The 17,813-nt window shown below is 46.9% G+C and overlaps 1 protein-coding gene across 1 annotated transcript in view; it reads left to right on the top strand.

Moving 5' to 3' along the window:
• The window catches only part of Sel1l3 (SEL1L family member 3), a 111,686-nt gene that overhangs the window by 63,267 nt on the left and 30,606 nt on the right, over positions 1 to 17,813 (top strand). The window contains exons 12-16 of the mRNA XM_028765317.1: positions 6,138 to 6,257; positions 7,405 to 7,545; positions 11,742 to 11,804; positions 14,504 to 14,680; positions 17,099 to 17,226. Of these exons, the coding sequence (XP_028621150.1) occupies positions 6,138 to 6,257; positions 7,405 to 7,545; positions 11,742 to 11,804; positions 14,504 to 14,680; positions 17,099 to 17,226 (629 nt within the window). The remainder of the gene's footprint in view (positions 1 to 6,137; positions 6,258 to 7,404; positions 7,546 to 11,741; positions 11,805 to 14,503; positions 14,681 to 17,098; positions 17,227 to 17,813) is intronic.

Below are 17,813 nucleotides of genomic sequence, written 5' to 3'. Positions count from 1 at the left end.
CCCTCCCCTCCTCTCCCTTCCCCTCCTCTCCCCTCTCCCTCCCCTCCCCCTCCCCTCCCCCTTCCTCTCTACTCTCTCCCTCCATCCTTCTCCTCCCTCTCCCTCTCCCTCCTTCTCCCTCCTTTCTTCTCCCTCTCTCCCCATCCCCTCCCTCCCTCTCTCACCCTTCCCATTCTTTCTCTCCCTCCCTCTCCCTCACCCCCACCCCCTTTCTCTGTGAGGTTCCTGGGAGGTCTGGAGGGCCTCAGTCACACCCCTAGCCACAGCCATCTCTGCATACTGAGTACTCCATCTTCATCTCCACCTAACACCGTCCTTACTCTTCATTTACGTCACAGAGGCAGCTAGCCATTCACATCTCCCTTCCTCTACTGCTAACACCTCCCCAGAGGACGCCAATGGTCACACTAAGAAATGGGGGGTGGCCTTGACCCCTCAGCCCATCTAATAGGCACCCCATGTTCTCTGTTCCCCACCTCCACTGCTTCCACCACTGCCTCACGTCCTTCACTGTCTGTCCCCTGAGCTGCTGTGACACATCTTAGGGGCAGAATTGTGTTCCTCCTAATTCAAATGTTGATGTCCCGACCCCTCCCCAGTATCCCTAAATATGATTGCACATAGACAGAAGGTAATAGATGTGTGTATAGTGCTGTTTATTTTCTTCCTGAGAGGCCACACTCTCAGATGCAGCCAAGCAGAGATTGAAAACATTCCAAATGGACAAGGTGTCTGTCCTCAGTATGTATTGATTTCTTCTCTTTTCACTACTCCCTAAGAAACACAGCATAAGGGCCATCTATATGTTATTTACAGTATGTTAAGTATTGTAAGTAATCTAGCAGTGATTTAGAACGTGGAGGAGGGGCGGGGCTGTGGGACAGACAGTGGTCAAGTACATTTAAGGCACGCTTGAGGCTCTGGGTTTACAATTACCATATCACATTAGATAAGAAACAAGAATCATGGATTCATTGCTTGTAGGGGTCTTGGAACTAATCCCTGTGGGATACTGAGGGTGTGTGTGTGTGTGTGTGCGTGTGTGTATTTATTTGTATATGCAAGAATGTGTTCATTTGTGAACAATGCACATGTGTGTATGTGATATATGTATGCATTTTTGTGTACATGATACATAGTGTGCATGTACACACATGTGTGCATGCATGTATGTGTATGTGGGATGTGTGTGTGTGTGCGCGCGCGCATGCATGCATCTATACATTAGAAACTCCTCTTATGCTTATACTGTGTAGTTAGGGTTAAGAACTGGCCCCGTAGTGCCCAATCTACCGCAGAGCATATAAGGCTTTTTTATTTTTTTGGTGAGTCAGTTCTTTATTTACATAGACACATAATTGGATGTATTTATTGGGCATGGTGCAGTATTTCAATATATACAATGTAATAGTGACAGCAGGGAAATTGGCATAGCGTCGTCTCAAAGACCTATCATTGCTGTACATTGATACTGTTTCAAACCCTCTCTACTACTTCTTTTTAAATGTTGGCAGCCATTGCTCCTCTACTACCTGACAGAACAGTAGGTCCTCACTCCTTCAATGGCAAGTTAACAGTGGGAGTGAGGGCCGTTTCTGACTCTTTTACCTATGTGTGGACCCTTTTCCTCTTACTGGGTTGCCTGTCCAGCCTTCATGTGATGGTATGTGCCTGACTTATTGTAGCTTGTTATGCTGTGTTTGGTTGACGTCCTCAGGAACCCTGCTCTTTTCTGGTAGGAGGAGAGAAGATTTGGGGGAGGGGAGAGGGACTGGGGGAAGGGGTAGAGGGAAATGCTGTCGGGATGGAATGTCTGAGACAATCACGTAAGCCATTTTTTTACTGGCACTGTCTCCCTCCACTCATCCTAACTCTTGGCTACCCAGCCTTGGCCGCAGCACACTGCTCACAGTCCTGGCCCTGTCCAGTCTCCTTGCCTGGCTTTCTCTCTCCTCCCCTGCCATTTCCTTTGGAACCTTCCTGCTGTACCATATGTTCAACCACAGCATCTTCTATGGCCTTGTTGGAGCTCCCACCCAGTCCCATCTCTGTCACAACTCGGCCATGTCTATAGAGCTATGTATATTAGAAGCACCTCTTATAGTGTGTAGTTAAGGTTTAGAGCCTTCAACAGACAGCTTCCAGGGCGAGGACCTTGGTGGCTTCCAGCTATGAGCATCTATGGAATCTTGCTTCCCTTCTCTCTACTGGTGTAGTCAATACGTTTCCCACCTCCACCTTAAAACAAAGATGTTAAATTTCCCCCTAAGAACCACCCCCTTTCACACGGGGAGCCAGCAGTACAACTGGCTAGAACTGGCAATGGTTAGCAGGTGTAAGCGTTGGCGAGGACACTGGTCCTGCCTCTTGCCAGCTTCTCTTTGGCTCTCTGGGGCTGCCTGGGCTGCAGCCCACAAGTCCTCAGAAGGCTGCATTTCCAGAGAATGCAGAGCTGCTGAGGCTGTCCAGCTGCCGCTCAGCCAGCAGCCTCATCCTGAGATCTGTCTCTCCCCTTCTGTCCTGCTTCCTCTCTTGTTCTGTTCTCTCTTCCTCTCTCTTCCCCACTCCCCATCACCACCTTCCTTTCCTCTTTCCTTCTCCTCTGCTCTTCCTATCCCTGCTTCATTTTCTCTTCTCCCTTCTCCTCCTCCTCCTCCTCCTCCTCCTCCTCCTCCTCCTCCTCCCCCTCCCCCTCGTTCTGCCTCTCTCTCTCCACCCCCCTTCGTGGCCCTCCCATCTCTGGCCTTTCCTGAAAGCAGTGACAACATCCTTTTAACAGGAACAGCACCCTTGGCAGCCTGCAGGCTGGGCAGAGGGAAGGAGGTGAAGCTTCTCCTGGACAATGTGGCGCCTTTCTCTGATGCTTGGTTCAGGGATCTGAGGCTGGCAGTTTCCAGACACTGGTCCTCCTGGGACTTGGCACCAGGCTTTAACCCTGTGATATAAGACATGAGCTTTAGGGCTGCTCATTCTGATGAAAAAAGCAGCTAAAGAGCATTCCAGAAACCTTGGCATTTCTCAGAACAGTCCTGTATGGCATCCCTGGCTCTGTATACCTGCCTCACTCCCACCACCACTACTTCTCTCTATCCCGTCCCTCCTCTGGCCACACCACGTGATCTGAATGGATGACCAACACTGTGCTGTCCCTCTTCAGGTCATTCTGACTCTAGGTGTTTTTGCAGGCCATCTTCTTTCACAGAAGGCACAGGCACCTGATGTGCTTCTAAACTGCCACTTTAGGAACTCCAGAATCTGGAGAGGCATCCCTTCGATGCCTGGGTGCAGCACACAGTGTGGTTGGTCAGATTTGACTGTCTCACTCCCAGTCTGTCCACAGTCGGGGTGATGACCTGGGCAGCTCTTGCCTCCGTTTTTCTCTACCTGGGTACCATGATTTTCTGCGTCTCACACAGTCCATCCATGTGCTGAATGGAGCTCAGCACCAGATATGAGGACTCAAAAAACTCTTTGGCTTTTGTACATCCTCTCCACATTGTATTCCTTCTTTTTTTTTTCTTTTTCATGTAGCCCAGGCTAGCATCAAACTCACTATTTAGAATAACCTTGGACTTCTGATCCTCCTGCTCCTATCTCACCAGTGCAGGGATTATAGATATGCATAAACTGTATATAGATTATAGATATGCATAGATTACATATAGGTCTGTAAATGTGTAAGGTCAGTATATTATTCCCATCTTATTGAAGGGGTAGCTCAGAGGAGCTAGTCACCAACAGTCACCCAGCACATGAATCTAGATTTCAGCCTAGATCTTCCTTTTTATATGGGTCACATCTTGAGTGTTTGGGAGGTAGGAGGTACTATACTAAGCCACCTTTTCTGGTTGCAGATAAGCAGTACCATCTAAATAGAGTAACTGGCCCAAAGCTCACATTTAGTTAGTGATGAGTCAGAACTGAAGTCCCCTGTGTCAAACAGGAACGGACATGATCCTGACAGTTTTCTCTTGCTTCAAAGCTCAGTCGTAGCACACACAGGGGTCTAAGGGCCATGGAGCCAGAAGCAAATTTGTTCTTTTCTTACAGCTATGCATGGTTGCTCAGGTTCCTCCCCAGAGATGTGGACTTAGCCAAGACCTACCTAACAGTGCCCACAGAAAGTCCGCTGAGATTGGGAGGGCAGGGAACCTTGAAACAGTCCGCCAGATACTTCTTTTCAGGGACACTGCTCCTTCCAGGGAGACTAAAGGCCAGGCATGCGTGTAAGCCAGCCTGGATTAGACTCCTAAGCTTAAAGCTATGATCTGGGCAGTTTAGTTAACTTCCATGAGCTCACATCCGCATGTGTGCAATGGGAGCATGGATCATGATGGTCTCATCAGCTTAGCCGGCGTGGGTGTCCACTGGGGTAAGGAGGGGGGTAGTGCCTGGTATACCACTCATGAGGGTCACTGGTAGGTCATCAATGCCAAGATCACAGAGACCCAAGAGCACAAAGCTCCCAGGGAGAACTACCTCTCCGTGTCTACTCTTTCTTTCAAGTCTCAGGATAGGAAGGAAATAAAAAACAAACAAACAAAAATCAAAACACTGAAGCCGGGCGTTGGTGGCGCACGCCTTTAATCCCAGCACTTGGGAGGCAGAGGCAGGAGGATTTCTGAGTTCGAGGCCAGCCTGGTCTACAGAGTGAGTTCCAGGACAGCCAGGGCTATACAGAGAAACCCTGTCTCGAAAAACCAAAAAAAAAAAAAAAAAAAAAAAAATCAAAACACTGGAATTCTCCAGGTGAACATAAAACAGAGAATTCTTTACCGAGGCAGATCAAGCTTTTGCCCAACCCAGGCTCCTCACAGAAAACAAAAGTGTTCTTGGAGTCTCAGCTGAGGTCTCACCTACCCTGCCATAGCCGTACGGAGTCCATCACTTGGCCAGACTCACTCTGTCCCAGACTGATGATCTCAGTGGAGTCCTGACTAGCCTGGCTTTCATGGCAGAACAAGGAGAGCTGAGTTCATGGATTCACTACAGGAACCTCTGTTAACTACTGTGTCTGTAAACTGGGTGTGTGTGAGGGGAGGGGTGAGTCACAACTTTGTTGTGGGGATTAAGTGAAGATGTGTTAAACACTCTGTTGATTTCAGTAAAGGGAAGAGGCCATCTTTATTGCTTCTGTGTTGAATTTGGCAGGATAAACTTTGCTGGGTCCTGAGCCTGGCAGGACTCCTGAGTCCCAGTCCTTTTAATGTTCCTAGAAGGGACCCTGGGCCCCTCACAGTCCCAGCCCAGGAGGCAGCTGAGAGAAGTTGTAAGGACCAGACCAGAATCTGCACTCGAATAATTCTCTCAATGAACAAAGGCAGTCAGAAGGGAAATCAGGCCTGGTTCCTCATTCTCTAAGTAAGGCTTCTTTCCCAATATCTCAAACCTGCCTGTGGCACCGCAGAGCTTGGATTGCTTGCTCCAGGGTCCCCTTGTGGTATGCAGTAAGAGCATGTCCACAAAACAACGGGAGCCAGTTTCTAACACACAGCCAGAATGTATATACTGAGACAGATCTTACTTTCTTCAAAGAAGTCAACTATCTGACGGGCTGCGTGCAAATTCCAATTCCCCTGTGAACTCTTTTTCTGGGTTCATCATTTGGAGCATAGGGAACATTCCCATCTCAAATTCTTAAGACTTTAGCATGCTTGATTTTTTTTCAAGGTACATTTGCAAATGGGGGGTACAACAGAACTGAGGCTGAGCCTGTGAAATAAACGTGTTTAGTTATATCAGATAATGATGCTTCAGTAAAGATTAACGTCGTAGAAAAATATCAATTTACCCTTTTTGGTGCTGTCGGGAATGAGCGCTGGATCTGAGAATCATGACACCAGGCGACTTTTGAACAAGCTTAAATAATGAAGTGGGAGTGGAAAAAAAATCCTGACTTCCCCAAACAAATACTTTGATAGCAGCAAACATCAATGCAGACATGCAGGACGTGGTACATTTGTTTAAAAGTAATTCATTCCCGTGACAGTGTAGTCACGCCTCAGATTTAAGTTATTCATATGGGTTTCACTTGAACAATTGCTGGCTTGAAGATATTAAGTCTGTGGATGCTCCTGGCGTTTGGGTGTTTACCCCCTCTCTTTCCCTCCTCCCCTTTTGCTTCTCTTTCTTTTTAGGCATACGTTGAAACTATTAGACTCAAAGATGATGAAATACTCAAAGTCCAAACCAAAGAAGACGGCGACGTCTTTATGTGGCTGAAGCACGAAGCCACCCGTGGCAACGCGGCAGCACAGGTACGCATAGCCTGTCTTGGAGCATCTGTCAGTCATTTCAGATGAGGTTTTGCTTCAGTAACAAAACCTCCCCATCCCTGGTGGCTTAAAGCGATGCTGCTGCATCTTCTGCTTGCGATCATGTCTCCTGGAGCTCTTGCCAGGTGGATGAGGCTTTTCCATGTACTTTAATTCTTTATTCTCAACCTACGGCATGTTAAATGTTAGTATTAGCATACATTAATTGTTATGTGATATGGCTTTCATTGTGATATTTTCATACACATGCATAATGTATTTCAATTTCATTTATGCCTCCCATGACTCCCTCTCTTCTTCCCAACTAGTTCCCTTCTACTTCCTTAAGAGAGGGGAAGGGGGAGAAAAAGGGAAGGGAGGAGGGGGAAAGGGCAAACCCACTGAGTTCTGTTAGGGTTGTTTAAAGGAGTATACACATCACCGGAGACAGTATCTCCCTGGCCCTCATCGGCTGTTGAACCCTCCCCCTTCCATGATAAATTTCTTAATAGATGTCACGTGCAGGTAATCACACCTGCTGTGGATTCAAGAGTAGCAGGTGCAGTGGGAAGACTGGAGTAACATCTCAGCCCTTCAGAGCATTTACTGCTCTTGCAGAAAGACCAGGCTCAGTTCCCAGCACCCACGTGGTGGCTGTAACTCCAACCCCAGAGAACCTGGTGCCCTCTTCTGGTCACCAGGGGCTACTGCATGCATGTGGTGCACCCAAACTTTCTTGGGTACACACAGAGACCCATAAAAATAGTAAATAAATCCTTTTTTTTTTTAAGTGTACAAGGGCCTGGTGATATGGCTCAGTGGATAAGGTTACTTGCCACCAAGATAACCTAGGCTATCTGAATTTGATCTCTGGGGACTCACTGGTAGAAAGAACCAACTCCCAGAAGTTGTACATACACACACACACACACACACACACACAAGAGTATAACAGTCATGGCATGCCTGGAACACTGCCTTCCACTTCTAAGACATTCTCTGAGCCTTCAGGGATTAATACACATGTCCCACTTGTGGCCGGTCATTCAGCCTAGAACAGTTTACACTAGACTTCTTCTCCCATTTCCTCAAGTGTCATGCGAAACATTACCCAGGAAACTCACTGTTCTAAGTTGCTATTGTCTTTAAGCAACGATTGGCTCAGATGCTCTTCTGGGGTCAGCAAGGGGTGGCCAAGAACCCTGAGGCTGCTATCGAGTGGTACGCTAAGGGGGCCCTGGAGACTGAGGACCCGGCGCTGATATATGACTACGCCATTGTGCTATTCAAGGTAAGAATCACTTAGTTTGAACTAAAATTGTTCGATTCTCATAATAGACATCCTGAGACATTTCCTGTGGGTGTGCAGGCAAACAGAGAGTCTTAGAACAAGCGGCTGTCACCTGTGATGAAGAGGGACAAGCTCAAAGGGAAGAGTCAGAAGCACTTCCCTGGGTGCATTTTTAATTGGCAATCTTACAGTTGACACCTGGCTTCTCTCTACTTCTGTGACATTCTGAAGGTGACACCCATATTTCATGGTTTGGTACATGGCCACCAGCCCCAAGGTGCTTCACGTTTGTCACTGGTTCAACAGAGTGTGTTTGGGCCAGGTTTCAACAGTCCCAATGCTGGAGAATGAATGAACCTGGTGCAAACTAAGGAAGAAGGTCAGGGAAGAGTCTAGGAGACGGAGGATAGGTATTAGAGTCCCACCTCTACCCCCATGTGGATACCTCTGAAGAACATTATGTATTCTGGAGTAATGCTCATAATCACGGATTGAATGAAACAATATGACCAGTGGGCTTTGAGGACTGTAACATGATTATGCCTTTTCCAAGAAAGTCATCGGTCCCACTGTGTGACATAAACTAGAACATTGAATTCTCATGGCCTGGGAGATGTTGAATGTCATGTTACTGTCTTACATGCATATAAGGCAACAGAAGCACCCAGCCAGTGCATTGCGAACCTAGAACAGGGATCCAGTCGGACTGACTTTAAAATCTGTGGTTTGCATGTCCAAATGCAGATCTTTAAAATCACTAATCTCAGGAAAGTCTCCCATCCAAGTATGAAGCAGACCTGATCCTTCTTAGCTTCTGAGATCAGACTAGAATGAGTATACTCAGGGCGGCATGGCTGCAGACCTAAGCTTGGGAAAAGGGGATGCTTTGGCTTTGGTAAGGAAATCCTTGGCCCTTACTTATGCCCATGTCCCAAATGAATGTCATCAAATAACCGCATGTCACCTGTGCGCCTGGCCAGGCCTGGCTCCAGATCCACAGCTGTGGTCACTTACTCACTGACAACCACGATGCTGCTACAGCTCTATCCTCTACACCCTAATTGGAGCCTGAAAGCCTATCGGTTGTTATGGTTTCCAAATTGAGGCCTAGACCTTCTCTTTCCAGGCACCAAATCAACAGAAATTATTTGAATCTTCTCCATATGCCAGTGTGTTTATCTAATACATATCCATTCTGTGCTGGCCACATGCCAGCTGTGTGCTCCGTGCTCAGTGGAGGGACATATGGAGGCATGAGTCACATCCCTGGCCTCAGAGGGCTCGAACACTGGAGGAGAAGTCAGAGGGCAGAAGTGGGGTAGAGGAGAGACACCTGTCCACCGGAGTTGGGGATGGACACCGTGCAAAGTCCAGAGGAGGAGGCATGACCCAGGCATTGTTTCTGCCCACCAGGATCTGGCAGTGTAGACTGGGATACATTCTATGTGTGTGCATCTGCGACTGTGGATGACAGTCGTTTCCCAGATCATAAAGCTGTCTTTGTTTTCCCAGTGTCGTTGAATTCTAGCTAAGCTATCTCTGGGTAGCATGGAGGAAGCCTTTATCATCATCTCTGGGAAGAGTGTCACCTCTGGCAAGGAGCTCTTTTTAAATATAGTGCACATGGAAGGGCCTCCCATGGAAATGGGCATCCCAAGTGAAAAGGTAGTGATGTGCATTGGCTGGGCAGGGCACCCAACGTACCACGCGCAAAGATGGTGCCAGAGTGAAGCCATGGGCTCCAAGGCAGCCACGTACATCTCATCTGGCATTCCCTGACCGGGAAGCCTTGACTTTGATGTACTGTTTGTCCCCTGTCACTGTATTCAAAGGCTGATCACCAAGCACATACCCTGCTGGTGTATGGCATTGTTCTCATTTAAAGAACTTCTGGTACTGCTTAGCATATGGTGCCGTCTTTTTACAAGAAGTTGTGTGATTAAGCTGACAAGGATACTAGATTGGCTAGCAAGGATACTGGGAACATGTCTACTCTGGAAACAGGATATCTGGGTTCAGGGGTGCGCTGCAGATCCATGGGCCTTTGTATAAATCTGGTCCTGGTTAATTCCTTCAAAAACAAAGAGCTGAGAAAGATGAGCCTATTATCTTGGTTCCATTATTCCACTGTTTCTGATTCTTCTTGGGGTCCAAAGTTATCATGTTCCCCATCTAATTCTTCCAAGTGTCCTTCTGTGTTCTCCTTCCTCTTCCTCACTAATTAAATGGTGTAATGGCATTGTCTTTGTTAAGGTTTCTGTTGTTGTGATGAAACACCATGACTAAACACAAGTTGGGGATAAAAGGTTTATTTGACTAACACTTCCACATTGCTGTTCATCATCAGAGAAAGCCAGGACAGGAACTCAACCAGGGTAGGAACCTGGAGGCAGGAGCTGATGCAAAAACCATGGAGGGATGCTGTTTATTGGCCTGCTCCTCATGGCTTGCTCAACCTGCTTTCTTATAGAACCCAGGACCACCAGCCCAGGGATGGCACTGCTCACAATGGGCTGGGCCCTTCCCTATTGATGACTAATTAAGAAAATTCTCCATAGCTGGGTCTTATGGAGGCATTTTCTTTTTCATTAGTTTTGTTTTGTGGGGAGTGGGTTGGGACAAGGTTTCCCTGTGTAGCTGTGACTGTCCTAGAAGTGGCTCTGTAGACCAGACTGGCCTCAGAATTACAGAGATCCACCTTCCTCAGCCTCTGGACTGCTGGGATTAAAGGTACATGTCACCACCACCAGGCCAGAGGTATTTTCTTAGTTGAGCTTCCTTCCTCTTGGATGACTTTAGCTTGTGGCAAGTTGACATAAACTATCCAGCACAGGCATACTTGTGAAAAATATTTTCATCCCACCTTTTGCTTTGGTTTTATTAAATAAGTTAAGGTCCAGAAGAAAGTTGGGTAGAGTTCATTGGATTTCCACTTTTATTGGAGATCCTGAAAACCACAGACGGTGTCTTTCCCATACCATGCAGGAAGTTAGAAGACATTTTACTTTCTCGGGATAGAAAATACACAGTAGAAAGTATAGTATGGTGGTCAGAGGCACAGTCTGCTTTTGTGGGTTCGAATCCTGCCTTCTGTTCTCACATACCATATAATTCTGGGGAGCCTGAGGTGGATGGGAATGTCAGGGTCTCCCCTGTAGGCTTAGGTGTGGTGATGTGGTTGTTGACCCATGATCACACTGTGTGTCGATCACCACCTTCAGTTCTTATAGAGCCAACCAAACAGAGCAGATTCCCTATTCCTGAAAAGAAAGCCCCCTCTGTCACATCATGTGACCCCACTAGTCTTATCTAAGCTCAGGAAACTCTGCTGGGGCATTGGGAGGGTGGAAGGGGCCCATGATTATGGATACAACTGGAGCTACAGAGATTTTTCAGTTGGTTCCTCTCGGGGCCCCTTTCCCTCTCAACTCACGAACCCACCATTTCCTTCACACAGTCCTCTAGACAGACATCCGAGCTAGTTTCTTTTTGCAACAAGAACTCCAAAGCCCGTCTCTATACACAGAGGACAAGCCACCTCTTCTGCAAATCTCACGTTTGCTAGAAGGAAACTTGTTAGCTTCTGCCTCTTGCCTCAGATGCAGGCAACTGATTTCCCAGGGTCCTGGCTCCTTTTCAGTCCACTCTCAAACTGAGACAGAAGCCACAGTGTCAGCCCTGGGAGACCTGAGCCAATAACTCTTGACTGTCTTAACACAGATAGTGTGTTTTATCTGAGTATCAATTAGATAACCCCAGAGGGAAGCACCTGGGATGACCAAATCCATCCAAACTGCTTCAAAGCTTCTCCCCCAGCATCTATGAGTGACAGGGACACAGTTCTCACCACAATCAATGGAGGTGATTGATGGCTGATGAGGCGGGAACTTGGAGCTTGTTGCTGTTCCACAAACTTGAGCAAGATGATGGTGATAATGATGGTGGTGGTGATGATGATGATGATGATATCTTGAAATATTACTGATCCTAGAACCACTTAAGATTGTGGGGTTTTTTGTTTGTTTGGTTGGTTGGTTGATTTGGTTTCTTTTGTTTTGTTTTGTTTTGTTTTGTTTTTTTAAAGGTTCAGGGTTTATATGCAAGCATTTTATATCGAATGCTGTAGTGTCTGTGTGATGCTTGTGAGCATTTGTGGTTTATTTTTCTCATAATCATTACTGTTTGTCAATGTTTAGGGTCAAGGAGTTAAGAAGAACAGACGCCTCGCCTTAGAGCTCATGAGGAAAGCTGCTTCCAAGGTAACCCGTGCATATTGTCAGGAGGAAACAGCTCCTCACACACCCACGCTCTCAGAATGCTGTGCGAGCAAATGGCCAGCTTTCTTCCACAAAGCTGAGGTGGAAGCGAGGTGGGGAGGGGTCCCCCAGCACAGCGACTAGTCATTTTTAAGTTATAACACACACATAATCTTCCCACAATGAAGACAACACCATTCAAAGGCTGAATGTGCTTTGCCACCCATAGAATCTGGGCTGATTTTGTTTGAAGGCTAAAATTATAATCACGAGCTGCCCTGATAAGCAGTGGTATTGAGTGAGGAGAAAGGCTATTGAATTAGGGAAACCAAAGCCTAATTTCCTGGAAAGTTAACCCTCTTCCGACCAATCCCCACTTGCTTCTTGTGCTTTGATGGGCTGTTTACCAAGGTCAGAGCTTTATGAATTATTGTGCCTTTGTCACTATTTATGTTTCAGTCAGCTGGCTTCAATAGAACCCTGCAGAATGGAGATCATAATAGCACTTGAAAAAAGATACACACAGGTGCGCACATGCACACACATGCGCGCAGACTTTAAGTCCAAGTGCATGCACACTTGCACCTGTGTACAGATATGCAAAATAATAAATTCACAGAAGCCACTCTGGCTCTCCACTTGTCAGGGGACTCTCTCGCTTCTTTTGGTCCCTGGCTAGTCCTTTGTTCTCCAGGCTTTTGAATCTAACCACGCTAACTTTTCTCCCCAACTTTTTTTACCTTGGGGAAGCTCAGAGCATTCTGCCCTTTAGACTGGGAAGTTGAAGCAGGGAGTAAGAGATTCAGAAGGCTTCTCTATCTAGGTGCTAGCAGTGCACAAGAACCTGCTTGTTATGTGTGTACCTACTACTGACCCAACCCAAGGGATGCACAGAAATGGATAAGCAGTTCAGGGATGGTCACTGCTTTTACTGTGTCCAGAGCATCCTCAGGTGGGGTTGTGTGAGGCTTGTTGGGGGAGATGTGAAATTTGCATCTCTTTAGTCCCCCTCCCCCTGCCCAGTGGTGAATTTCTCCTTCAGCCCGCCTTATTTCAGATTACAAAGCAGATTACAAAGAGTCTCTGTGTCCTTAAGTGCTGTGTGGCTCTCGATCTTTCATTCAACAAGGACTCACTGAGAGCCCAGCATTTCACAGGGACTGTAGGGGAAGGCCGCCTACAACGGCTTTGGAATTAGAAGGCACACAGGGGTAGGTCTGTTGATCCAGCTACAGAGATGTTCAGAACAAGGATTGAGTACTAAGCAATCTAACAGGATTTCTTGTGGGTTCCTGAACAGAACCCAATGTAACTCTCAGAGAAGACTTAGCTTTCCACAGGTCTTTTCTGGCAGGTGGTAGGTACATCTAAATCAGGCTGTGTCCTCTCCAAGTAACCCATGAGAAGCCATTTGGATGCCTTCTTACTGTGCACATGTCCCCAAAGAGTTTATTGCCATTTTATAGCATGGCTTGGTCTATTACTTCTTTAGACAGAGTCCACAGGGAGTTTACATTGTCCCAGACTCAACAGAATACTCTTGTGGATGTCACAGTACTGACTATGTTCAAGTGGTCCTCTTAGTCTGGGTATCTCAGTGGCCAGCAGGTACAGCCCTCCATCTTAAGGGTGTAGGGTTTTAATTTGTTCCTGCATTCAGAGTGTAGCTTCTGATCACACCATTCAAGATACATGCTCAAGTGTGTACCTTGTGCTGAGCATAAAACCCAAGATGCCAGTCCCTCCCTGATGAAAGGGGAGGCTAAATCGATATGCTTCCACAGTGAAACTCTGTCCTTACAAGTCCACAGACACGAGGGCACTGTTGGTCTCCACCCCCACCCCCCACTCCACTCCCTTTCTTTTGGTCAGGAAAGAAGTGAGAGCTCAGTGTATACCCAGACATGTCATGGCAGAACAGGAGGTTCTCTCAGGGTTATTCTTGCCCTGTAAGGCACCCAAGCTTTCACAATCTAAGCATACTACTCTCATAATCTATGAGAGTAGGAGAGAGTTCTGGATTGAAACGAACTCAGTAAGAAGAAGGATGCTTGAGCACAGACTGACATAAACAGCCCCTTCCTTAGAGCCCGCGTCACCAGCTCAGTTTTGAAACCATACCCCTCCATCCCTCCCTGCTGCTCCAGCCCCTATCAGACTCCGAGTCCCATCAGAGCTGGGGATGCCAACTCATCTCAGAGCACCAAAGCTGCTCTGAGATGCAAGTGGATCGTCACAGCTGCTGCCCTCGGAGACTTGTTAGTGTTTAGGGCAGAAAAATCAACAGATGGGCAGGCGGGTCACCTAGAAACCATCCCAAGCCGGCTCAGGAGTCAAACTCAAACATCCTGCTGCAACCCAGTTCTCATGAAATGTGAAGGGCATGCTGGGTCCTGCCGGGCGAGGAGAGGCATCTGCAGGCATATTACGTAAGAGCCCATAGGCATTGAGTGATGATTTGGGGACCAGCATTACTACTGAGCTGGAAGGCAGACAACCCAGCAGCAGCCGGGGCAGAATCCACCTGGGAAGTCTCTTAGGCAGGCTCATGCTGTCTAGCAGCTAGCTTTCTTTAGTACCATCTGCCCCTTGAAAAGAGAAAGGGGAAGACTTGGGAAGGATGCTACCACAGCAACGCCTCCAGATGCCTTTAGATTTCATTAAAATAATAATAACAGTTTCTCTCTTATTCTAAAATTTAGGGATTGCATCAGGCCGTCAATGGCCTAGGATGGTATTACCACAAATTCAGGAAAAATTATGCCAAAGCAGCCAAGTACTGGTTAAAGGCAGAAGAAATGGGGAACCCAGATGCATCTTATAATCTTGGGGTCCTGTATTTGGATGGCATTTTTCCAGGAGTTCCTGGAAGGAATCTGGTGAGTGAACCTGAGAAAGCCCTACATCCAGTCAATGGCTGGTCTGGAATGCTTGTGGACAGTGTGTCCAGCCTGAACTAGGCATGGTGGCAGTGGGGGGTGGGAGTGGGGTGGGGGGGGTGGAGGGGTAGGGTAGGGGTAGGTGTAGGGTGGGGTACAAGAGCAGGACCTGAGACATGGGCCTGCCCTCAAGGATCTCAGGGTGTAGTGAGGGAAACATGATGACCTTGAGGAAAAGATGTGTTTAGCCAAGTGGGAGGTGACCTACGTACTTCCATGGAGCAAAACCATGGAAGGTCGAGGCAGCCACAAAGTCTTACATGGAGGATGGAAAGGCAAATGATCCACTATGGGAAAGCAAGAGATGGCTCAGGGAGACTGACCTTCTAAGGACCAGAAAGGAACAAGGGCTGACAGAGTTGCCAAGGGTGAGACCAGAGTTACAAAGTAAAGAGCAGAGGCCATGTTTGGTGTTTATTTGGTACTTCCTCAAATGTCAAGCACTTCAGAAGTGCAGATTCATGTATCCTACCCTCTGAAACAGCTATGACTGTGTCCATCTTATAGAATAGACCACTCCTCTCTGAGTCATTATAGCCACATAGTTAGTTTGAGTTGGGACCTGGTCTCTGGTGTGATATGGGAACCCTCTCTTTTCATGGTCACAGTCATGGAAATCATAACCCAGAACTGTGACATATAGCCCCCTCTACTTAAGAGCTTTGGGGACACAGCACTGGATACGACAGCCCCTTCCCTGAAGAGATGAACAGAGTCTGGGACTGGAGACTGAGGGAGACTGTTTGAGAGGGGGGACCATGAAAGCTTTCTCTGGTAAGGTGACACTGTAGAAGCTTCTAAAGGGATCTTATGGATATTTAACAGAGCATTCCAGAAAGAAGCAGTAGTCAGGACACAAAGGACCAGCAGGAAGGCTGAGAGAGGGAGAGATTAGAAACAGGCAGGAGAGAAGGACAAGGAGGTCCCTGACCAGGCTCAGACTCACAATGATACACTTCCTCCAGCAAAGCCATACCTACTCTGACAAGACCACACCTTCTCTGACAAGGCTGCACTCAGTCCAACAAGGCCACACCCACTCTAAAAAGGCCACACCTTCTACTAGTACCACTCCATGGGCCAAACCTATTCAAACCACCACAGTTGGATTGGAGATACAAGAATGGGGAAGAGTCAATGAAAACGATTATTGAGATTAAGAGTGAGTAACCAGGGTTGGGATGGACAATATTATAGCCACCCTAGATTTGCCAAGAGGCATCAGGGTAGATTGGGAGGTGTTCTTTGTGAGACACCAGTCTACCCTGCAGAATTCTTCTCATGTAATTCTTGCTGTACTTCCTACTAGGAACTGTCAAAAGCTACTTTTGTTATTTAAAAAAAAATTGAGTTCTCTATTAGACCTGGCTGACTTCAAACTTATTTGATCCAACTTCCTGATCCTCCTTCAAGTATTACGAGTATATATATTACAAGTGTTACAAGTTTATACCATCATGTTTGTCTTTTTGTATTTGAAAACAAAAAACAAAAGAAGTTTGGAGAGAATAAGGCCACAGAGATTGTCAGAAAGCTGCTGGGATTTGATCACAGGCCCTTCCTACCTGGAAAGCCCATGCTTTTTTTTTTTTTTAAAACAAACAAACAATAGTTCATCACCTTCTGAAAAAATAACGGTGATCAGTGGAAGTCAGTATACATACACACACACATACATACACATATATACACAGACACCCAGACACACATACACAGGCATATATACATACACACACAGACACAGACACACACATACACACTGACACACACACATATAAACACATACACACACACACACACATCCCAAATGTTTGTTGTCTTTCTTTCCTCCATCTCTCCCCGCCTGCACTAAAGCTGATATTTTTATGCTTTGCCATTGTCTGGTAACCCTCCTACACATCTGTGAGCGTGGATTTATCCCCTGTCATGTTCTAATTCTCACTTTGCTGCTAGGAGCACAGTTTTTGTGCATGAGCGTAAAGAAAGGCATTAAGCAAGGTTACAAAAGCAAACGCTTGAGTTGTCACCCGGTGTGACTCCTGTCACACCCCTCCATTGAACGTGCAGCGCTTTTGTGAGGACCCAATGAAGCCATAGCGCACTCCTGGTTACATGGTGTCTTCTTTATTGGGTAAACCTAATCAACAGAATGGCTCTTGGAGACGTCATATATCCTGGGCCTCTGGAATGGGCTGTCTTTTTGGAGCTATTTCTTGACCTGGTTTGCTTTAAAGAATCAGAAGACATAAACCTGTGATAGCATCGGCCTTAAGATACCTCCAGGCCTTGTCTGCTGAACAGTGTGGCCAGGAGGGCTCTGCCCTTATGAGAGGGACTCTCGTTTGTCTCCCTTTACAGACACTGGCTGGCGAGTACTTCCATAAAGCTGCACAAGGCGGACACATTGAGGGGACATTGTGGTGTTCTCTTTACTACATCACCGGCAACCTGGAGACCTTCCCTAGAGACCCGGAGAAAGCTGTTGTGTAAGATTCTGTCAGATGTCGCCTTCCATTAAGAAGCCATGTCGTCTGTTCACCTTGCCTAACAAAAGGGATGTCTTTCTTTTCCTCTTCCCCTCCCTCCTTCTCTTCCTCCCTTCCTCCCTCTGTCCCCCTTCCCCCATTTCGCTCCTTTTCCCACTTCCCTTTCTGCTGATTTCTTTATGTCGCTTTGCACCTTTTTTTTGTTTGTTTGTTTGTTTTCGAGACACGGTTTCTCTGTATAGCCCTGGCTGTCCTGGAACTCACTCTGTAGACTAGGCTAGCCTCGAACTCTTTTTTGCACCTTTTAAAATTCAGTTTTTACCCTTGTCAGTTATACATGAGTGTAGATTTAAAAGAGACAAAAACCAACTAGGGCTAGAGAGAGGGCTCAGAGGTTAAGAGCACTTGCTGCCCTTGCAGAGGACCCGAGTTCGAGTCCTAACACCCACACAGCATCTCATAACCATTTACAGGCCCTCTTTTGACATCCTCAGCCACAAGGCACATGTGTTATACATGTGGGTGAAACATCCATAAAACTAAACCACACAATTGGATGGTAAAAGAAGACCAAATAATTGACAGAG

This window comes from Grammomys surdaster, unplaced genomic scaffold, assembly GCF_004785775.1.
Source record: "Grammomys surdaster isolate TR1022 unplaced genomic scaffold, NIH_TR_1.0 150, whole genome shotgun sequence".
Taxonomy (NCBI): Eukaryota; Metazoa; Chordata; class Mammalia; order Rodentia; family Muridae; genus Grammomys; species Grammomys surdaster.
Note: the sequence above shows the minus strand (reverse complement) of the source record. Positions and strands in the feature narration are given on the sequence as shown.